At 45.3% G+C, this 20,588-nt stretch overlaps 7 protein-coding genes across 13 annotated transcripts in view; 4 read left to right on the top strand and 3 right to left on the bottom strand.

Annotated features, from left to right (window-relative positions):
• The first annotated feature begins 1,075 nt into the window (after nucleotides 1-1,075).
• On the top strand, nucleotides 1,076-3,198 carry H257_12929 (hypothetical protein). The gene is made up of 6 exons (XM_009840330.1): nucleotides 1,076-1,484; nucleotides 1,545-1,637; nucleotides 1,725-1,789; nucleotides 1,858-1,991; nucleotides 2,070-2,279; nucleotides 2,584-3,198. Exons 1-6 carry the CDS (start codon nucleotides 1,274-1,276, stop codon nucleotides 3,047-3,049), a joined length of 1,179 nt encoding a protein of 392 aa, XP_009838632.1. The 5' UTR covers nucleotides 1,076-1,273; the 3' UTR covers nucleotides 3,050-3,198.
• Nucleotides 3,199-3,425: 227 nt separating this feature from the next.
• H257_12928 (hypothetical protein) lies at nucleotides 3,426-4,898 on the top strand (the record flags this gene model as incomplete). Its single annotated transcript, XM_009840329.1, has 8 exons — nucleotides 3,426-3,627; nucleotides 3,680-3,781; nucleotides 3,841-3,902; nucleotides 3,978-4,225; nucleotides 4,287-4,358; nucleotides 4,428-4,526; nucleotides 4,574-4,683; nucleotides 4,738-4,898. 8 exons carry the CDS (start codon nucleotides 3,426-3,428, stop codon nucleotides 4,896-4,898), a joined length of 1,056 nt encoding a protein of 351 aa, XP_009838631.1.
• A 487-nt stretch (nucleotides 4,899-5,385) lies between these two features.
• On the bottom strand, nucleotides 5,386-9,688 carry H257_12927 (hypothetical protein). Of its 5 annotated transcripts, XM_009840324.1 has the most exons (8): nucleotides 9,462-9,688; nucleotides 8,858-9,407; nucleotides 8,278-8,323; nucleotides 7,782-7,962; nucleotides 7,517-7,719; nucleotides 7,243-7,437; nucleotides 6,522-6,753; nucleotides 5,386-5,930 (listed from the first exon to the last, which is right to left on the bottom strand). In XM_009840324.1, the coding sequence occupies exons 1-8, from the start codon at nucleotides 9,660-9,662 to the stop codon at nucleotides 5,499-5,501; spliced, it is 2,040 nt and encodes a 679-aa protein (XP_009838626.1). In that variant the 5' UTR covers nucleotides 9,663-9,688; the 3' UTR covers nucleotides 5,386-5,498. The 5 variants fall into 5 exon arrangements, with proteins under 5 accessions (XP_009838626.1, XP_009838629.1, XP_009838630.1 ...); XM_009840327.1 differs by having other exon boundaries at nucleotides 8,858-9,688; XM_009840328.1 differs by lacking the exon at nucleotides 5,386-5,930 and having other exon boundaries at nucleotides 6,266-6,753.
• Nucleotides 9,689-9,760: 72 nt separating this feature from the next.
• H257_12926 (hypothetical protein) lies at nucleotides 9,761-10,380 on the bottom strand. The gene has a single exon (XM_009840323.1). The coding sequence runs from the start codon at nucleotides 10,291-10,293 to the stop codon at nucleotides 9,841-9,843; it is 453 nt and encodes a 150-aa protein (XP_009838625.1). The 5' UTR covers nucleotides 10,294-10,380; the 3' UTR covers nucleotides 9,761-9,840.
• A 1,672-nt stretch (nucleotides 10,381-12,052) lies between these two features.
• Nucleotides 12,053-13,152, bottom strand: H257_12925. Of its 2 annotated transcripts, XM_009840322.1 has the most exons (2): nucleotides 12,850-13,152; nucleotides 12,053-12,730 (listed from the first exon to the last, which is right to left on the bottom strand). In XM_009840322.1, the coding sequence occupies exon 2, from the start codon at nucleotides 12,714-12,716 to the stop codon at nucleotides 12,117-12,119; it is 600 nt and encodes a 199-aa protein (XP_009838624.1). In that variant the 5' UTR covers nucleotides 12,717-12,730; nucleotides 12,850-13,152; the 3' UTR covers nucleotides 12,053-12,116. The 2 variants fall into 2 exon arrangements, with proteins under 2 accessions (XP_009838624.1, XP_009838623.1); XM_009840321.1 differs by having other exon boundaries at nucleotides 12,111-13,150.
• Nucleotides 13,153-13,206: 54 nt separating this feature from the next.
• On the top strand, nucleotides 13,207-13,822 carry H257_12924 (hypothetical protein). Its single transcript, XM_009840320.1, has 2 exons — nucleotides 13,207-13,548; nucleotides 13,609-13,822. The coding sequence occupies exons 1-2, from the start codon at nucleotides 13,219-13,221 to the stop codon at nucleotides 13,717-13,719; spliced, it is 441 nt and encodes a 146-aa protein (XP_009838622.1). The 5' UTR covers nucleotides 13,207-13,218; the 3' UTR covers nucleotides 13,720-13,822.
• Nucleotides 13,823-14,141: 319 nt separating this feature from the next.
• The window catches only part of H257_12923, a 9,403-nt gene continuing 2,956 nt past the window's right edge, over nucleotides 14,142-20,588 (top strand). Inside the window, exons 1-11 of one of the 2 annotated variants that reach the window (XM_009840319.1) lie at nucleotides 14,142-14,565; nucleotides 14,646-14,921; nucleotides 14,987-15,136; nucleotides 15,760-15,842; nucleotides 16,322-16,656; nucleotides 17,270-17,401; nucleotides 17,461-17,659; nucleotides 18,506-18,618; nucleotides 18,698-18,848; nucleotides 19,227-19,444; nucleotides 19,967-20,221. In XM_009840319.1, coding sequence (XP_009838621.1) covers nucleotides 14,166-14,565; nucleotides 14,646-14,921; nucleotides 14,987-15,136; nucleotides 15,760-15,842; nucleotides 16,322-16,656; nucleotides 17,270-17,401; nucleotides 17,461-17,659; nucleotides 18,506-18,618; nucleotides 18,698-18,848; nucleotides 19,227-19,444; nucleotides 19,967-20,221 — 2,312 coding nt within the window. In that variant the 5' untranslated portion in view covers nucleotides 14,142-14,165. The remainder of the gene's footprint in view (nucleotides 14,566-14,645; nucleotides 14,922-14,986; nucleotides 15,137-15,759; nucleotides 15,843-16,321; nucleotides 16,657-17,269; nucleotides 17,402-17,460; nucleotides 17,660-18,505; nucleotides 18,619-18,697; nucleotides 18,849-19,226; nucleotides 19,445-19,966; nucleotides 20,222-20,588) is intronic. The other variant, XM_009840318.1, reaches the window with a different exon arrangement.

Below are 20,588 nucleotides of genomic sequence, written 5' to 3'. Positions count from 1 at the left end.
TTTACGGTCTGATTATAGGTATAGATGACGTGCATACTATTAATAGTAAGCGAATACAGTGAAAAAAGGTGTAGTAGCAGGGTAATTCCCCCTCAGCAGGTCAGAATTCCCCCATTAAAGGTATAGTTTGGGTGTTTTGAAGGTAGAAAGGTACTAACTACTTGTACTATATGTATAGAATAGTATAGTATAGTATAGTATAGTATAGTATAGTATAGTATAGTATAGTATAGTATAGTATAGTATAGTATAGTATAGTATAGTATACCTGCTGTGGGGGAATTATTCCCAGCCATTAAGTACTACTAGTACTACGTAGTACGTGTGTAGTACAAGTACGTAGTACCATACCGTACACAATATCTTCCCGCGCTAAATAACTACTAGTACCCTAGGATCCTCGCGTTCACAATAGCTACCCTGTCAGCCAAAGTGACAGAAAAATTGTACCTCGAAATATACAAATATGTGTTTGACTTCACTTGTATGCTCACAGTCAAGTAAAACAATTACCATTAATAATATATTTCATTCTTACGTATAGTCAACACTTCTGCTCGAGAAAGGCAGAATTCAATTTCGGTCGAATTCTGCCTTTCTCGAGCTATACCCTGGACAAGAAATCGCAGGGTAGTTATTGTGTACTAGTACGGTAGGTACAGTAGGAAGACGTAGAACTGTACTGGTACTTTTAATGTTCTCGTAGTATCCTACCTAGTACTATTAATAGTAGTACGAAGGACTGCTGTATTTGTCGTACACATGCACCTCCTCATAGAACACTATTAGTACACTATTCCGCAGTCCTGTAGTTCTAGTACATCACATACACGTACAGACAGTACAGTGGTTTCAAAACAACGCTAGCTTACAGTTAGTTTAAGCTTACGTTCATGATGGTGTCCGAGTTACTACGTACAGTTGTACTGTAATCATTGCATTGGGTGCAGGAGTACGACATATACGGCCGTCGTAGAAGGTTATTAGTACTACTATTAGTAGCGTTACCGTAAAGATCGTACAGTAGGAGAGATGTGACTAATGCTGTTTCGTAGCCACCCACTTCCTGAGATTTGTCCAACTCGAGGGAATACACCGGGTATTACGCCAAATACCAATTAAACTCCCGATATATATACACAAATGGGAAAGGCTGCCACGCCCGCAGGCAGAGAGAGGCAGGCGCGAGCGCAACTTCACTTTGACTTTGGTAGCCAGTCGCGTACTATTACTACAGTACGTGTACTGCCGCGCTGCGTTGTACGAGATTCGAATGAGTGGCATCAACGAACCTTCGCGGCACGTCCGCTTCTTTCAGCTGTCAACTCCCCGCAACAACAACGACGACGACGATGTCGAGTGCACCCAAGAATCGGTCGAGCGGCGTCGGCGGTGGAAACTGCAAGCGATTCCCCTCGTGATCTTCTTCATGCTGTTCTTGTCGGTGCTCGTACCGTTCGTGACCACCAACAAAACCATCGAGGGTACGTACTAGTAGTAAGTACTACTAGAGATATTTGTTCAAGGCGGTGGAAAATGCGTAGCATTGCGGTTCGTCGATCGCAAAAACTCATCTGGCACCGGCTACAGCCCCAACATGTTGGTGTCTCTGTCTGGCATGAGCACTGATAACTACGGTACGTTGTGTAGCGATCAATATACATATATGTATGTACCACTCCAAAAGCAATTGTGAGTTGTTGTTGACATTGCGTCGCGGATAGAAATGACCGTCACTGCTGTGCTCAACAAAGTCCCCGCCAGTGTCCTCAATGCCCAAGGCTCCCGCGTACGTACATACATACAGTAGTATTACTAGCTCTGCCGAACTACTATATATATCGTAATAATGCGTAGATCACGACCCCGTTTCGCCTTCAAGTTGGCACGTCCGCGGTCGTAGTTAACGAAAACACATCGTATGTCAAGGCGCCGTTGGTGTCCAAAGTGCCGTTGCTCACTGGATCCCTGGCGTGGTATCCGTTCGACACGTACGAGTTGGTTGCTAAGCAGCAACAGCAACAACCATCCTCGTGCTTCTTTCATATCTGTGGATATGTACTATATAGGTACCTCATGAAGCTCGACATCCAAGCCGTGACTGGCACAGCCCAATTCAATGGCGGAAACTTTAGCGCGATCGATAACTTTGAGTTTGTCGTGCTGTGGCCCGATGACTTCAGCTGGACCTACACCGTGCGGCCAACTATCTCGGCGGACTTTCCCGACGCCACTGTCGCGGGCGGCGGCACCCTCTCCGACCCCACCACTGGATACACGTACGTCTAGCTGGAATTATCTATACATATATATATATATATATATATTCGTGTGGCATCCTGCACCACTTCTTTGCGTGTCTTGTGTCCAAATATGCAAGTACTGTCTCGAGCTCCGTTCATGGTATTCATTGATCTGCTCATGCTGGGTCAAGTTTACGTTATGAAAATACATGGAACAACTCGGGAAGTATTGCGTCGATCATTGTCCGTTTCATAAATATATATTTATATATTTTTTTTTGTGGAAGAATCGGATATAATGGGGTTTTACTTAAATATGGGTGGCTTATGTAATATATAGCGCGTTGACGGTGGAAATCACTCGCGACTTTAACATTTACATGGCGCTCGTGTTTGTGGGTATTTGGGCCGTGACGATCGCAATCGGGTACATTGGCAGTCGCGCAGTGATCTGGAAGACAAGGGCCCCAGACAACCCCGTGATCTTTGTGTCGGCGCTATTTGCTGTGCCCACATTTCGCAACACAACCCCCGGCCGGCCCCCGTACGGATGCCTCTTTGATGTGCTCTGTACGTACTTCAGCATTGCGGTGATCGTTACGTTTTTGGTGCTGGTCGCGTTCGCGTACATGAAGAAGCCCAACGCGGACAAAAAAAAGCAAAGGCGCCGGCGGGAAGACGACGACACGATCCCCGTGGGCACGCTGGACGCGGGGGTGACTGGTGAAGTGGCGGCCGATGTCGGCGACGTCGCAGGAGATGCGGGGGGCGACAGCAGCGATGCGACGACGGCCGATTCGGCATGACGCGCGTTACCATGTGAAGAGTGAACGATGTCACAGAACCAGTGACTGGCCCGTCCGCATCTTGTAGAGTAATCGTGATAAACTAGAGTTTTGTAATCCAAGTGAACGAGGGTGGACTTGTTGCTTGTCAATGTAATAATATTGCACCACATTGCATATATTCCACTACAATGTCACTACTATCACAAGACACAAATTACGTAGTAACTTTCAACAGCGTTCCAACAACACTATGATCATAGGTACGTACAGTACAGTAAAAGGAAGCCCTGGTGTATACCTTTTTCCAGCTATAGCTTCTACACTGTAGTGGAAAAAACGCAAACAGAAATATATGTTATGAAGCCCCCATTCTTGGACTTTTGGGACTGCTAGCATGACCATATCCGACAGATCCAACGCGAGCAGTAGCAGCATCAGCTTTCACTCGCCCACGGCGCTGTTGTCATCGCTTCCAGAGGACTCAAAGATGGCACCTCCGGACAAGCGGATGCAGTTGCAACTGTTCACGATTGCCGGCCTTGTGGTGTTCTTTCTTGGCATTGCCATCCCCTTTACGCTCACGCAAGCAGCGTCAGGTAGTTGCCTCCTCTCATGGTGTAGCCATCAACATGTACCTTACTTGACTAGAAACCAAAGTACATGGGTACCAAGTGCTATATTCGACCCCGTCCAAGCCAGACAGCATCGTGCTCAACACGGTGATTTCTTCGATTAGCACAGAAACCTATGGTGTGTCATATCTTCTGCGACAATGTTATTTGTTGACAATATCACTGGTCCTGTATTAGAGCTCGTCATGACCACAACTATCGTTGATATTCCTAAGCGCTTGGCGTCCAATGATACATTGGTATGTCCACATAGCATTTGATCAAATATCCCCCTATTGTTTAGATTACCCCCCCACGAACCCCCCCATCCGTAGTACAAACCGTTTCGAGTTCAAGTGGGGCCCGGGGCGATTGTCATTACCCCCAACATCACCAACTTGAAAGTGCCGCTGATTACCAAGATCCCCCTTGTCAAGGGGTCCACAGCTTGGTACCCGTTCGACAAGTACTTGACCGCTGTGGAGACGGAAGCATTTGTCGGCACGAGTCCATTCATGGGCCAAAAGGCTGAAGCCATTGACGTTGCCGTCGTCGTCAAGACGCCCGAAGATTTCAACTGGCGGTGCAAAATAATATCCCACAACATCATCCAGCAACTTCTAACAAAAGACGTACATGTGTAGATACAAAGTACGGAAAACGACCCCCGATGACTTTGACAACGACGGTCCCCCGGGCACCCCGTCGATTTCGACGTGCGTACAACCAACCATTTCGATTACTTATCGTTGTATTACAGTTGCATACCGTGCGATTTTTTGTAGGTCGCTCACGATTGAAGTGTCGCGCAAGTTCAACGTGTACGCGGCGCTAGTGTTTGTGTGTGTGTGGTCCGTGACCATCTCGGTGGGGTACATTGGAAGGTACGATTTATTAATACAACAACGGACTTTTACCGATGCGCTCGTAGTTGTGCTGTGATTTGGAAACATCGGCCCCCAGACAGCCCCGCCATCTTTGTGTCGGCTTTGTTTGCAGTGCCCACTGTACGCAACATGCTCCCTGGTCGCCCGCCCTACGGTGCGATTTCTTGTATCGGCCGCCGTCCATTCATTTCTCAGTGATTTTCGTTAGGATGCTTGTTTGACATTTTGTGCACGTACTTTTCGATTGCGGTGATTTTAGTCTTCTTGGTGTGGGTGTCTATCGCATACATGAAGAAAGTGGAGCCAGAACACCCAGCCAAGAAAGCTGACCAATGCCATCGAAGTGTCGACGGAACTTATCACCCCTGAGGATCCCCCCCCTTCCCCCACGTCCAACAACTCAGAACGATTTTAATACTACCTAGTAACCATGCGTTTATGCATTAGTTGATCGTTAGTTTGAATGCCTTCTTCTGCATCCAGGGATGTACTAGTAGTTGCGAACGGAACAGTTGGCGGTCATATTGAAGGAACGAATGTAACGTTAACGTCGTTTTTGTTTCGTCATACGATTCTATTCGTTATATATACACACAGTACTTGGATACGGTATGCTTTGCGAGATGATGCATCGCATTAGTTGGTGCAACTTGACAGGCTGAAAGTTGACGTTAAGGTCATTTTTGTTTCTAAAGGCGATTCTCGTTCTCGTGGTCGATTTTCGGTCGATAGTATCCACACTGCATTCAGTACTACAGTACTTTGATACTGTACTACTGAATGCATTGTGAATGGATGGTTGGTGCTACCTCCTTGAAGGCTACTACGTAGTACTAGTAGTACAGTATAAGTTGACGTTCAGGTCGTGTTTGTTTCTAACTGTAAATGCAATTGAAGATTCGTTCAGTCCACACTGGATACCAGTACTGTACTTCTTTGATACTGTATGCATGCCACTACTGTGTGTGATCATGTCGAATCGAGCCACACGGCCGCGCCTTCCTCTGCGTCGGCGTTCCACATGAACTGGTTAGCACCCCACTTGACGTTGTCACCTCTGGGCGGACACCCGCCGTGGCTGGCCATCTCGTCCACCTCCATCGTCGGCGTTTGGACGTAGAAGAGCGCCGCTTGCAGCGCCACCGGCGGCACCGCCAGGCCTTGATTACACTCGGTCATCGTGGAACGGTTGACTGCGTGCGATGACGTGGCAAAAGGAAATGCCGTCTCGCCGCCAGCGTCGACCGAGTTGACGTACACGAACAACGTGGCGAATCGCTGGGGCGGAATGTGTGGCACATACAAAGGCAAAGTGTACCCTGTCACAGGTGCAAATTGCACTTGGAGTTCCCACGACTGAATCAGATGGAGCACCAAGGACGATCCGACTTCTTGCACCAACTACATACAATAGGATCCATTCAATAATATACACGTTTTAGACAAAACTATCGTCAAATATAACGAAATCTAGTCAAATATGACGAAATCAATTGAATGCGTTTGGGCCACTCAATATACAATATCAGGTCTAACGACGTACGATGGCAAGGCAGATGATGGCACATATAAATTGTAAACTTCAATTTCGAATAAAATCATGCAAAATCATAGAAATCAACTATCATTTCGAACAATCAAAAGGGGCATCATAGTTTCAAGAAATAACTATTATATAAATATTTTTTATTCTAGTTAAAGCAGAATTTCTATCAAAATTGAACTATTTTTTGTTCTATTTTCCATCTAATTATTTTTTAAAAATTAAAATTATTAGAATAACTATTATACTTGGACGTAAAAGTAAAAAAATCGAATTTTTTATCGAGGTCATAATGGACATCATACAGTCAGTATACCTGGAGCCGGACATTAATTATTTCAAGAAATACCATCGTTTTTTAAAATTCCAATCAAACGGGACACTATACTTTGCTTTTTCAATTCGAATTTTATACTAGTACATGAAATGGACATATGTAGTATAAGTACTTGGAGCAGGACATTGCGGCGCCCGTTGTTCTCGTCGAGCCAGGCCAGCCAATCATTGGACAGCACGTTGGTTACCCCGCCGGTGGCGATGCGCACTCGCAATAGAGTCAGCACTTTAGTCTCAAAAGCTGTGTTAAACTTGGGATAAAGGTCTCCATAGGGCTGGATCAGTTCGGGGGCAGCTTGGCTGAGAGACGCGATGGTTTCCTTTGTATTGCGCACCCAGCGATACCTAAAATATATATATATATATATTTGTATAGATTGGATTCCCGTCAACCCAACGTCTATGACTGCCATACCAAACAGTATATATATATATATGTGTATTCTTCGAATTTTTATCGCTTTTTGCATATATATATATAATTATATATTGTGACAGGAAGCAAGATATAGAATGGCGATAGAAATAACTTGGATACAAGGGGTAATTTTGTCAAGTCGATTCGAATTTGGAGTGGGGTGCTCAAGGGCCAGAATAACCTAATTGACAGACAATCGACTGACCAATCAAAAGCCAGAACACTTTCAAGCGGCCAATCCAACGCCTGCAACGATCGAATTCGTGTATAAATACTGTGAATGGCTTTACAAAAATCTCCATACAAAAGTCAGTACAAAAATCGAAATCGACCGACGAGTTTAGTGACTCAGCAAGAAATATATTCCAACTGTTTGTTGGCTGAAAGCACAATATATTTTGACATTTCTATGATACCATTGACTCATGCCATGGGGCGGTCGACGTTTCGGAAACGTGTAGCGCAAATGGGGAAAATTCCCCGCCTTGGCTTCCCACACCCGAACTATCGTGGGCAAATACTCGCCTTTGCTTTCCATCAAAACCTTCATGATGCCCGAAGCATTTGCATGTAAATTCACGTCGAGCCACTCGTCCCATGCTTTGTCCAAGCTACGCAAACCACCATAATATATATATATATATGATGTATAAAAATATACTATAAATCGACTCGATCGATTATGATTACCGAGAGGAAAAGTAGTTGGTCGCGTTGGCATAATTCCAAAATGCCCTTAGTAGCTCTTGTGTGAACTCTGTCGACGACGCATTCGGATACCACTTGTGGCCGTTCCAACACTCGTCACTCGCAGTAGTAGTACTAGTAGTATTACTACTACTACAAGTGATATCCTTCGAGTCCACCGCAGCCGCAGCCCACGCCGCCCAATCCTAGCCGGATGGTGTGTCCATCGTTTATATTTTTATATATTTTTGTAACAACGAATGGTCACCTCAAAATCAGTGTAATTGTATGAGGGTTTGGGTACAATCTGCTTGTTATTGAATGTATCGAGATGTCGCTTGTAATACTCGCCAGGAGCATACCGCACCAGCTGGGTCCGTTCGGCAAAGCTAGGACTAGGCAGGCGAGCTAGCTTGGCCGCTCGGACTTGGAGCTGCCGTGTCAGTTGGCTAGCCAAAATATGATGATGTATTCCATATATTGTGGATTCGATACTACGAATTTCCAGACCCCGTCGAATCAAATCACGAATCGACACTATTGGCTAATCCATTTTTGAGTGGATAATTTGATTGGCTCTTGCAAAAAGGTGGTCAAGTATATTCAACCAATCAAAACTCCAGCGTGATTGAATTTTGATTCGACAAACCACGCGAATTTTGCAAGTTAGTTTATACCGAATTCACAATACTAATGTACATCGAACTACTCCAAAAAGAATATGCATAATAATAATAAAATAAAAATAACAGACGAGAGAGAACCTCGGGGGTAGAAACGCAGTGTGGCTTGTTCGCGTCGTGGAAATGCCTACGATGAACAATGCTTTTAACAACAGTGGATGCGGGCGTGCAATATACGATATATATATATATTATTGTATAATTTATTAGGTATACATTTCAGGAAAACTGTCAATCGAATCACGCCCACCCTCAAACCACCAAATCTCGCATCCCATTGGTCAATCTGAAAATTCAATTCTCACTTATGCTTTGCTACCTTATATTCGTGATGAAACTTCGACGCGAGATATTTTTGAAAATCGCGCAGAATTATGGAAATTTGTAGCAAATTAAAGATAAATAAATAAATCGACTTTCCAATAATGGGGGCCAGCCAGCGTGGTTAAACAACTACTATATACATATTGTCGATTTGATAGTACAAATTTGGGGATCGAATCGCGCCGACCAAACCGATTCACAATCGATCTGATTGGTTGTTGAATTTCATTGAGAACGTTTTGATTGGCTAATCATTTTGAGCAGGTAGCCAATCAAATCGATTTAAATTCCAACGAGAAACCACAACACAATGAAATTTCACTCGAAAGCACAATACCTCGCACGCCCTTGTCGTCGATTCGCGATCGATCTAGATGGGGCTGGCCTTGGCTCAAGATGGCGTCGGCATCGTCCTGGCTCACGAACCCACTCACGCCAAACACTTTGGGGGATAAGCTGAGGGTGGTGAGGGTGATTGGTGGATGTTCACATTCGCTGACTGGATGGTCGCATTGGACGGTGGTCGTGTATCCCACGGCAATTCCAGGCCAGACCCATACTTGGAACTCAAGCAACACGTGCAGAATGCCGCCACTTGTGCGGACGTCGGCGGCGTCCTGGACGATGTGGCCTTGCTGGTTGTACAGACGAATGCCGAGGGATACCCAGTCCGCGTCGGCGCCGAGCGCCACGGCCGCCATGTGTCCTACTGCATGGAGGCAACCGTCGTGCCATGTGAAGTACAGTCCGTCGTTGGCGCCATTGAGGAGCATAAACACCATCGTCGGCGGGACGGGAGATGCCATGACCGTGGTGACAGGTGTGATCGGTCCGACCGGTCGAGGGAGGTCCACGCAAGTGGTTGACGGCGCAATGAAGTGTTGGGTCTATTCCTCTAAACGTCAATCAACGAGAGCAGGTAGTAGTAGTGTAGTTAGCACCTCCATGGATACAATGTCGGAGCGGTACTTTGGGACCAAAGCACCATCATCGATAAGCACAACGCCCGACTCGAGCGCAGGGGCTAGTGCTGGAAGGACAGTGGAGTACACTACGGAGAAGTCGTCCTTGTTGAAGGTAGCGATGTAGTGCATCCACACAGCGGCCACCGCCAGGCATAGTGCTGCCACTGGCCACTGCATGGCTAAATATTCACAGTTGTGGACGCTGTTATGTGTGTATGTGTACAAATGTCTTATCCAATCAGCATGGAGAGCTGTGTCATAAACCGATTTGATTGGCCCAGTGCTCTCGATAACACTTGAAATGAAATCCAATAGTAACGTTAATTCGAGCTCTTTCGAAGAAATAAAGTGGGCACTAAGCTTCCACAGAAGGACGTTGAGGACCATGCTGCGGAGGCAACTGACGGGTCCTCTTCGACGGCGGTCCGTCGGGGGCCAGTCGTTGTAGGCGGCGAGACTGGCGCGGGGTGTTCGCTGCAGTGTTGTTGCTGCTGGCGTCTCGTGGTGCCACGTACTTGCGAGTTGCTGGCTTCTTCGTCTTTTTCGTGCGGTTGGTGGCCGCATTAGGAGTCGCAGGGAGCGGGGCGTGTCGAGGTTGCGCGACTTCCAGGATCGCTTGACGAAGGGAGTGGTTTGGCAACAGGTCCTTCGTCGCGAGCTGGTTGTTGGTCACGGGACTGGTGCTGTGGTTCTCGAGCCAGGACTCGATCGCCGATCGATCGTACGAGTATCCGTCGCAGGCCACCACCGGGTCATCCATGACGTCGCACGTGATGGGACACACGAACGAGTCGACCTGGATCAGCATCGCCGGTTGGGGAATGGCGATTTCAAACTTGGAGAGCGAAAACTACTTCAACGTCGATATCTAATATGACACGGTTTTCATGTCAACGGTGTCGTCTATTTTGACTACGACTGCAATATGAACGCGAAAATATATTTGAACAGCTGAATCGTACCAGAAAAAATACTTCAAATAATACTAGTAGTAGTACTATTTATACTTAACTTTACTGTGGGTACTACAGTAATATACTACGTAGTACTACTGTACAACCAGTACAGTGCCTTACCTACCTAGCGTACTGTATATGGAAGTCTGCCGATGGGTGTGTGCAAATCAGACATGAAACGAGTTCCACTGTTATTTTACTGTTAACCCCAAATACTGACAGTAAATTATGCTATCCGGATACACTTTACCAGCCCGTAGCCGCGTGTGAGGAGTACTACGTATTAAAAGTACATACATTATACCTTAGAGTTAATGCTAAGTCTCCGAGGTGAACTGCAACACCAGTGGTTAGGCCTTATCGCTATGAACCTCTATTAATAGTAAGTGGTGTGTACGGTATACTAATTCCCATAATGACTCGGACAAATATTTGCTGGATATATGCTTCGTACACGCACTTAACCGAATGCGAATAGTTGTACCACAGACCTTGTCCGCCTACCTGCCGCTTCTCCCGACATGAGGAATCGATTGGACATTCGGTGAAGTGCACGATTGGGGCTCACTCCTCGCCAAGGCACCGCCTGCACGACCTCCGCTGCGGTGCGCGCAATTTTGTGGGCGGATGGTCTGTCGTCGCTCGCTACTGTAAAGCTGATCGTTCTTATGCGGGTGTATAACTAGCAATTTCTGATAAAAGAAGCAGTGCCGTCCATATATACTGGTTGGTACGAAATCAAATGCGTCAACCGAATTCCAGGTACGACAGTTCCAGTATTATTACTGTATTCCTGTCGTCGTCGTTGCAAATGAGCTAGACGCTGGGAATTGCAGTGATTGCGGTATAATCCTAGCTGAGTGTACAGTACAATGCCAGTGGATGGCTGGGAGTTGACCAAAGCCATTGCCAGAGGTCTACTGTACATATGCCAGCAGGTTTGCAGTCTGGGCCGTATTGTCTGGGTGTCGCGCGATACAAAGCGACAGAGGCAAGGAATCGCATTGTGGATTTTTTGTTGACAGAGCGGATCTTTTCTACCCTGTGGCTTCCGATTTGGGCCAATCATATGTCGTAGGCAGAGTTGGTGGCCAATCAATTGGCTGATTAGGAGGAGCGACATTTACACACAACAGGGCTTGTAGCATAGTTTAATTACGAGGAGTATAAAATGCACACCCCTCCTTCAAACCTGTACTTGTTTTGGGACATTTATTACTTCAGTATTGTATATTAGGTCAACCGTCCCAGTCACCCAATCTTGGCTATTCTGGGACTCCGCCAAGGTCAGGTGTGAAACGAAGTATACGAAATAGTATGACGGTATTGAATGAATGATGCCGCCGCTTCACGAGCCTTCAAGTCAAAGGCGGTGGCTTGACCGATCGACTGCATGCTCACTAAGCATGTGACAACAACGCTAAACTCAAAAGGATCTACAGTTATACTTGTCCACGGCATATAGAAGCGTGGTAGCGTGATATTCTTGTGGCTGAACCTATCATCGAATATTTTGGCCTTAAAGTGAAATGAATCTAATAGCGGAAGATTTGTATCAAGGATTATAATATTGCGCTGGAATTGTTGAAAACAATAATATTTCGACTTTCTCACGGATGGCGCCCCGTGGGGCGTTACGTCCTTGAGCAGCAGATGCAGGTCGACTGCTCCCATTTCATCGGACACCATTCGAAATTGCGAGCGTGGACCGCCGCGGAGAACGTCTGCCGCCGCCATCCATACACACCATCATGGGAGCCACGAAAGCAACCCAGGAACTGTCGCCTCTGTTAAAATGCAGCCCCTTGACCTCCACACCCAGCAGCAGTCCAGCGTACGGCGATCCGATCATCGTGACTGTGCCAGTCAAATCCACGCGGTCTGTCCGCATCCAAACAAAGCCCAAAGCGGAAGAAGTGTACCCGCTTCCGTGGTTTCGATCTCCAGACATGCCCAAGAAACCCATCCGCATGATCCTCAAGAAAGACGCGCCCAAGTCGGCCATTGCAACATGGTGGGCCAGTCTCACCAGCACCTTCGATGGAGACAAATGCATGCATGTGCTGGTCGCAGCCATCTTGGTCTGTACGATCATTGTGATTTTGTCTATTTTATATGACAGCGGCAAGAAGACCGCCGCCAACGACAGCCCAAAGTTTATGTTGCGAGGGAATTCGTAAATGTGTTTGATGAATCTAAGGAAGTATTTGTTTGCTCTTGTGTTGCAGCATGCATTGACGGACCCAATGGCCGCTCGTAGATGAAGGAATCGCATGTGCTTGACATGTGCTACCGGTACATACAAATGTGAGATGCCTAGGTTTGGTGAAGTCGCGTTTGAAGACATGACTTGAGAAAGGGCCAACGAGGCTGGCTACCCCCGTCCACGTGTTATTATGTGTACGTACCTCCTTCACCTTACTCAAGGCACAGAGAATTTCCTGCGTACAAGTAGAGCGGCATCCTGGTGTTGGGGACTACTAGTACCTCAGCGGACTACAAAGGGCTCAGATTAGCATGACCATCGTTCTTCATGGACGAGAGCGTAAACTCCCATCGATTAAAGCATCAGATACAAGCGTCGTTTCCTCATTGCCCACACACAAACACACTACAGTATCACATCGACCACCCTTCTCCTGTCGGCATCATGCCACATGCCACCGCCACAGCGAGCTCCATGGAACGTCCTGTTACTGTATCACCACCGCTCAAATTTGAAAATGAGAATCCATACGGATGCCATTGCCAACCACAAGATTATCCGGAATCCCACCATGAGCAATGACATGAGCGCGGCGGTGTTGCGACAGACGTTGGCACTGGTCAAAGCCAACGACGGCCAGTTCACCGCGCAACACGGAGAAATCCTGCTGACCATCTACACGAACGAAGCAGAGATGGCACTACTCCAGGCGGCGTCGGAACTGGTGGAGCGGCAGCGCGTCACTTGCGTCACGGCCGCACCAAGCGGACGGTCGTTCACCCGCGTGTCGTCGCAGTCGCACCATGGATCCAGCGGCGGCCCGTCGTTTTACATTTGCTTCTCACACTATTGCTCCTGTGCTGCCTTCCTCCACACGACTGTGCACAGCAAGTCCACCATGGTACAGTGTATGTGAGTGATGTCGCTGCAACGAGTCCTCATGCAGTACCCTTCCTCGTAGTGCAAGCACATTCTCGCAGCTCTCTTGGCTGATGCAACGGGGAAACTCCTTCATGAGTCTGTGGCCGACTCTGCGTTTGCCGACATGTTGTGTCCCGTGTCGTCCGAGTGAGACTTTGGCGGGAAAGGACGTTTCGCTCGAAATATCTACTCGCTCTTGAATATTTATTATATTATTCCTCCGTCCCAATAATATATTTGCTTCAACGTCGTGATAAAAGGTCGATATGCAGCAATACACGTATATATATATATATATATAATATATATATTATCAACCCCTAAGCATAGGGGCCCGCCGTAAACAAGGAACCCCTTCATAGCATCCTCACCTCGTCATCCATTGGCATCATGATGCCCGATTTAGTAAATACTACTAGTACTACGTAGTAGTACTACCTGGTACTAGTAGCTGTTAACACGAATGGATATTAATAAATATTGATGGTATCAATAATGTAATGATATGATTTCTAATATTATTGGATTCATTTACAGCCAATCAGATCGTCGGCTCCTCCTATCCTTGGATTTGCCGCCAAACGCTTTGAACTTGCCATGAAGCGCCCGATCCCGACGACGGACGATGAGCTCGGAGGTGACGATCCTTCCTCGGCTCCATGGCTCTCCTTGAACATGTCAGGGTTTGTCGGGTCCACTTTCGACGTGGTCGTGCAAGATGAAACGACGGTGGTCTGGACCTTCGAGTGCGCTCCCGACGACGACTCGGGCGACGTCGGTGTCACGGTTTCGCGCAACAAGTGCTTCGGCGCACCGGTGACGCTCACGATCACGCTCTTGCCGTACAACCTGTTGCATGCGTCGGCGGCGTCGGCGGCGTCCCAACAGGTTCAAGTGTCGGTCGTGTTGGAGGACGAGGTGGATGTGGCGACGTTCGTGCCGTTCTACCACATGAGCGACTTGATGAACCAGAACCCATTCGTGTCCCCCAACACAGGTACATCTTCATCCTTAGGACGATCCTTTCATCATATACACGTCCTTTCTCGACATGTCGTCATCTTGGAACGGTCGTAGGCAAGTTTGAGCTGAAACTCTCCGTGTTTTTGACTGTCATCGACGTCGCGGACGGGTACTCGGCGCCGCCAGCTTCCGAGATCCCCCTCAAGCGCATGAAGTCGGATGATGGAAGCACGAGTCCCACGGGCTTTGACGACGACGCGTCGGCGCTGGACTCGGAACTGTCCCTTCTCGATCAACCGTTGGACGACAAGTCCGGTCTCGTGGACTTGACGATGAGCCTCAACTACGATTCCAAGACTGCTACCGGCATGGTCGGGTTGAAGAACCAAGGTCAGACGTCCTCTCCATGCCTCGTCGCTCTTTTCTTGGACCTCATCCACCACCCCTTTGTCCAGGCGCAACATGCTACATGAACTCGCTGCTCGAGACGCTGTTCTACCTCCGTCCATTTCGAAAAGCCGTGTACGATACCCCCACCGCCGACGACGACAGCACCAATTCCGTCGCGTTGGCGCTACAGCGTGTGTTTTACAGATTGGAAACATGTACGTCTGGTATCTATCTAAATGTATATATGTATATATATACATTGAAATAATAATAGTAGTGTGTTGCATGCTCTTGATATATATATATATATATATATATTGAAAGGGTACGATGATTCCACGAGATTTGGCAATGTCGAACGACGTTTATATATATATATATATACATATATATTGAAATGAAAGTAGTGTGTTGAATGCTCTTGGTACTATGATTCCACGAGATTTGACAATGTCGAATGACGTTTATATATATATATCGAAATGATGATAGTAGTAGTGTGTTGCATGCACTTGATATATATATGTTGAAAGTGTACTATGATTCCACGAGATTTGGTAATGTCGGATGACGTTTATATATTTATATATATATAGAAATGATAATAGTAGTACGTTGAATGCTCTTGATGTATATATATACATATATATACATATATATATTGAAATTGTACGACGTTCCACGAGATGTGGCAAATTTATCGAATGACGTTTGGATCAATGTTTGTACGCGTTTTTTATCCTATGGTCGTTCAGGTACTTTTTTAAATTATATAATTTCACTGTTATAAAACGATTTTAGATTATAAGGAACTGACGTTTTGATTTTAATCTTCTAGCGGTGAAAGCAGTAAGCACAAAGGAACTGACCAAAGCCTTTGGGTGGTCGCACATGGATGCGTTCACACAGCACGACGTGCAGGTACACTCGATATATATTCTGACCCCGTTGAAAAATCCGATTCATATTGGCAAATCCAAGGAAATATTAATATTATTTTGAAATATGATATGGTCGCCATCTGGAAATATAATCGATCCAATCCAACGAGAGATTGGTTGTGTGTTCACTGTTTGATATTAATATTGTGCTTTTCACCCAAATTTGGATTTTTGAGTCATTTCAATAAATAGCGTTCGAATCCATTTGACGTCATTTAAGCTTGTACAAACTATACTATACATTTGTGGTTTGGCCCACCGCGGCGCATCAATCGTTTGGATTGGTCGAAATTCGACAGATCGTGATTTGATTGGCTTTGGCGGTTCTTTGATCCATTCAATTCTAGCTCACCAGTTTTCGAACCCAACAATCGATTTGGATCATATACATATATGAACAATATTTATGCTATATATATAATAAAACATGCGAAAAGGAGGGTTCACAGTTTGGAATAGGAACTGTATCGCATTTTGTGCGATCGGTTGGAAGACAAGATGAAGCACACCCCCGTGGACGGCCTCATTCCGGCGCTGTTTGAAGGCAAAGTAACGTCGTTCGTGTCTTGTGTGCATGTCGAGTGCACGTCCAGCAGACACGAATCGTTCTACGACCTACAGCTAGACGTCAAGGGCTGTGTGAACCTGGACGCATCCTTTGAAAAGTTTGTCCAAGTAGAAACCCTCGACGGAGACAACCAGTACGACGCTGCCAACGGGTTTGGCAAGCAGGATGCCAAGAAAGGACTGAGCTTCCACTCGTTCCCGCCCATCCTCAATATCCAACTCAAACGGTATATATATATATATATGCCGTCTGAATATAGATATAGATATATAGATATGTATGTATATATACCGTTTGAATATATATACCGTTTGAATATATATATATACCGTCTGAATATATATATATGTATACTATTTGAATATATATCTATATGTATATGTAGATATATAATGTTGGTGGTGTGTGCGTATTTTTTTGTTTTTTGTTTGAAACTGCATGGAATAGTCTTCGTTGTACGTATATATATTATATATTTAACTATTTTAAAACTAGCATGTGTTCGTTGGATAGTGTTTTATACACGTTTTGTGGTTGACGAGTATTAATTGACATGTCTTCACGGTGTCGCTTAATGTGGTACGAGGGATTTTTCTAATTGGCTGTGAATATAACTGAATAGTGTAGCTAGCTAGCACCCTGCTTGGACTAAATAGACTAAATACACACTGCTTTATATATTAGGCTTCATATATGCAGTAGCAATAGGAGAATTGTATTGGTTGATGTATTCGTTCCTTGTGAGGTTGTACACATAAGAGCTGTGTGGGTGTGATTTGCATCGAATCTATATATTTGTAAATGTTTGAATCCAATATATTTATTTAATTATTCAATAGTTTTGAATACGACCCGTTGCGGGATGGAATGGTCAAAGTGCACGATCGATTTGAGTTTCCCAAGCAATTGAATCTTGCAGCGTATATGGACTCCACTGCGTCGCCCGACTCGACGAAATACCATTTGCACAGGTACTTATATATCAATATATATATTGTAAAACGGCAATTATATATATTTCCCTTCGTAGCATCCTCGTGCATTCAGGAGACGTCCACGGCGGCCACTATTACGTGTATATTCGACCCCACGGCCAAGATCCGGCCAACACTTTGTGGTTTAAATACGACGACGACCTCATCTCTGCCGTCGACGAGGGCGATGTGATGGAGAGCAGCTTTGGCAGTCCGTTGGCCGGCGTCACGTCGTTTAGCAGTGCGTACATGCTGGTAAGAACACTTTGCGTCAATAATGGTTGATAATTCTGAAAAAATATCCTCCGACATCACATTCAGTATGTGTATAGAGGTTTGTTTATTGTGTTTTTTTTACCCCAAATTTGGCTGACTTTAGTGCTGATTCTTTGCCAAATCTATCGATATATCGATTCTTTCGATTGACTTTTGTATGTAACGAATGTCCAGTGTTACACTAATTGAAGTCACACATTAATTCGATTTAGCATTGGTTGAAGAGTGGATTTGATTGGCTACTTGATTTGTGATCTAGTTTTTGATTGGTCGATCGATTGCCGGCCGATTTGGTTGAGCACCCCGCTCCAATTTGGAGTCAACTTGACAATATATATATATATATATATATATATATATATGCAGACTGGATACTTGGTTTTTTATTGTTTTACTCAAAAATTCCTCCGCCGCTGGTTCAAGGATTCGTCGAACCTGCGACATTGAATAGAAAATTAAGTGTAAGAGGTTCCTTGGTCTCTTTGTGGCAGTATTTTAACGTTCATTCGTTTTACCCATTCAAAAGGCAATCATACTGCTTTGCTCGATTTATGGTGATTTCATCAATCCCCCTTAAAATTGAGAAATTTGGGTGAAAAACCGTATGTATATATATATATATATTAACAAACAATACCTTTCGATGCAATCAATCCCCAACTGCCGAATGGTTTGAACCTGCATGAGCTGTCCCGTTCACTTTATTCGATTCCATGTCTGCATGTTCTAATGCGCGATGGCGCTACCATATTGGACGCATGGTCGTTTTGTTGTCGTCAGATTCATAAATATATATAATATATATATTGAAATATATATTTGTAGGTATATGTACAAACGGGAGTGGGCACCGTCGAACACACCATCCCCGCGGCACTGGCGGCGCGCTTTCAAGCCGAAGAGGTCGCCGCACGGAAACGCAAGCGCCTCGCGCAACGGTACGAAACTGTTACAATTCATTTTTCCTATTTAGTATAACTGTTATAATTCATTCCATTTGCGTGTTATCCTTCGTAGCGAGCATTTGTTCCTGTCCGTACGCATCGCCACAGACGACGCCGTCGGTCGGTTCCGCCGGATCACTCGAACACTCGACTTTGTCGCATTACCCAAGCCCAACAAAGTACCCACGCACTTGCTCTCGTGCAAAGTGCTCAAGACCAACACGGTATGTATATACATGGGGTTACTGTTATAATTGTTATATATTGATACTATCCATATGTTGTTTGTGTTATAGTCTTGACGGCCTATGTTATAATTGTTATGTTCATGTTGTGGTTGTTATAAGTCTGGTATGTTCATGTTATAATTGTTATATAAACGGTGCCAACGTCGTCGCGATCCTCTCTAAAACCTTGAATATCCACGTAATTGTTGTATATGTTGTGTTTGTTATACTTTGGGTATGTTCATGCTATCCTTGTTCTACAATCTCGTGACGACCGTGAACTGACTAGCCATGTATATGTTCTACCTGCTATGTTCTATGTATTATAATTTAGATATCTTTATTGTTATATTTACCATAACTGTATCGTCGTAGCTCCGCCACCTGTACGGCCAAGTGGCGATGGAGACGGGGGTGCCGATCAACGAGATGCGGCTGTGGAAGTTGGCGACCCGGGAGAACCAGACCACGCGGCCGGATGAGCCCCTGGACAAGCACCCGCTCGAGGCGACGTGCGCCGCAGTGTTAGAAGACGACGTCCACACCAAGCAAGTGCTGCTGTTTCTCGAAATTTTCCCGCCGCACACGTCCGAGTACGTGATTTATTCGTGTGGTTGTTTGTGGATGTAGTAGTGATTCTTGGTTGTTTCAAGTTGGGCAATCGAATCTATGCCAAGATATAAACTACTGTATATATCGAATAATCCGATTTTTCATGTTGAAACACCAACTAATCCCCTTGTCTCTCAGTAGCAATTGACACTAATATTTGGCCCAGAGGACCAGTTTTTGTCGAGTGTATCTATTTATATATATATATGACGAAATTACATTGTGATGTGTTACACTAGCTGTTCTGTCCAAATTCAAATGAAAAAGATATATACGTGATTATGCTTCTTGTGTATGTATTCTTCGTTGTCAGAAGAAATATTTTGTTCTTTTTTTATGTGCGGCTAACTATATATATATATATATATATATAGATCTTTACAATTCCTCGTAGATTTTTGTTCCTATGTACCAAGTCCACACGACTTATGTTGGGGATGGAATAATATTCCCGTGGAATCCTCTTCTTTTAATATCTTTTTGGTAACCTACCTTACCTGTAGCTGCACGGGCGTGATCAAACGCTTTCCCATGCAAACATTTACACCGCCGCCGCCGCCGGCAGCTCCAGCGACCGACGACGAAAGCGACGACTCCCTGGACGACCTCGCGCCGCCCCAACTCGATCCGGTAGCGGCCGACCGCGTGCCCCTTCCCGTGTCAGATCATGCGATTCTGCTGTTCATTAAGCACTACAATCCCACGGTCCCCGTCATGGCCGACAGACTGGAGTATGTCGGAAACGTCATCGTGTCAACGTACGTAATGTATCACTACACGATGGACTTTTGCTGCAGTGTCCTTTTATAACTTACGTCGTTCAGACTGTTGGTGGTGACTTTCGCCAAATATATCATTTTATCGTTGTTGTCTGAATTTGAATGTAAAATATGCCTACTGAGATATGTTGATATGGAATGCGTTTCATCGAAATTTTGATCTTTGGAGAGTTAATAAAATGTGCAAAAGCAAGTATTGTGCTTTCGAGTGAAATTTCATTGTGTTGTGGTTTGTCGTTGGAATTTAAATCGATTTGATTGGCTACCTGCTCAAAATGATTAGCCAATCAAAACGTTCTCAATGAAATTCAACAACCAATCAGATCGATTGTGGATCGGTTTGGTC

The sequence above is a fragment of the Aphanomyces astaci genome, assembly GCF_000520075.1.
Source record: "Aphanomyces astaci strain APO3 unplaced genomic scaffold supercont1.44, whole genome shotgun sequence".
NCBI lineage: Eukaryota > Oomycota > Saprolegniomycetes > Saprolegniales > Verrucalvaceae > Aphanomyces > Aphanomyces astaci.
Note: the sequence above shows the minus strand (reverse complement) of the source record. Positions and strands in the feature narration are given on the sequence as shown.

Coding starts and splice junctions, on each gene's coding strand:
- H257_12929 (XM_009840330.1), top strand. CDS start 1,274: ATGAGTGGCATCAACGAACCTTCGCGGCACGTCCGCTTCTTTCAGCTG. Junction 1,638..1,724: donor CATGAGCACTGATAACTACG/GTACGTTGTGTA, acceptor CGTCGCGGATAG/AAATGACCGTCACTGCTGTG. Junction 2,280..2,583: donor GACCCCACCACTGGATACAC/GTACGTCTAGCT, acceptor TGTAATATATAG/CGCGTTGACGGTGGAAATCA.
- H257_12927 (XM_009840324.1), bottom strand. CDS start 9,662: ATGCAGTGGCCAGTGGCAGCACTATGCCTGGCGGTGGCCGCTGTGTGG. Junction 7,963..8,277: donor ACTGCGTTTCTACCCCCGAG/GTTCTCTCTCGT, acceptor TATTTTGGCTAG/CCAACTGACACGGCAGCTCC. Junction 5,931..6,521: donor GCCGCAATGTCCTGCTCCAA/GTACTTATACTA, acceptor TATTGTATGTAG/TTGGTGCAAGAAGTCGGATC.
- H257_12926 (XM_009840323.1), bottom strand. CDS start 10,293: ATGCTGATCCAGGTCGACTCGTTCGTGTGTCCCATCACGTGCGACGTC.
- H257_12925 (XM_009840321.1), bottom strand. CDS start 12,788: ATGTCTTCAAACGCGACTTCACCAAACCTAGGCATCTCACATTTGTAT.
- H257_12924 (XM_009840320.1), top strand. CDS start 13,219: ATGAGCAATGACATGAGCGCGGCGGTGTTGCGACAGACGTTGGCACTG. Junction 13,549..13,608: donor TGCACAGCAAGTCCACCATG/GTACAGTGTATG, acceptor CCTTCCTCGTAG/TGCAAGCACATTCTCGCAGC.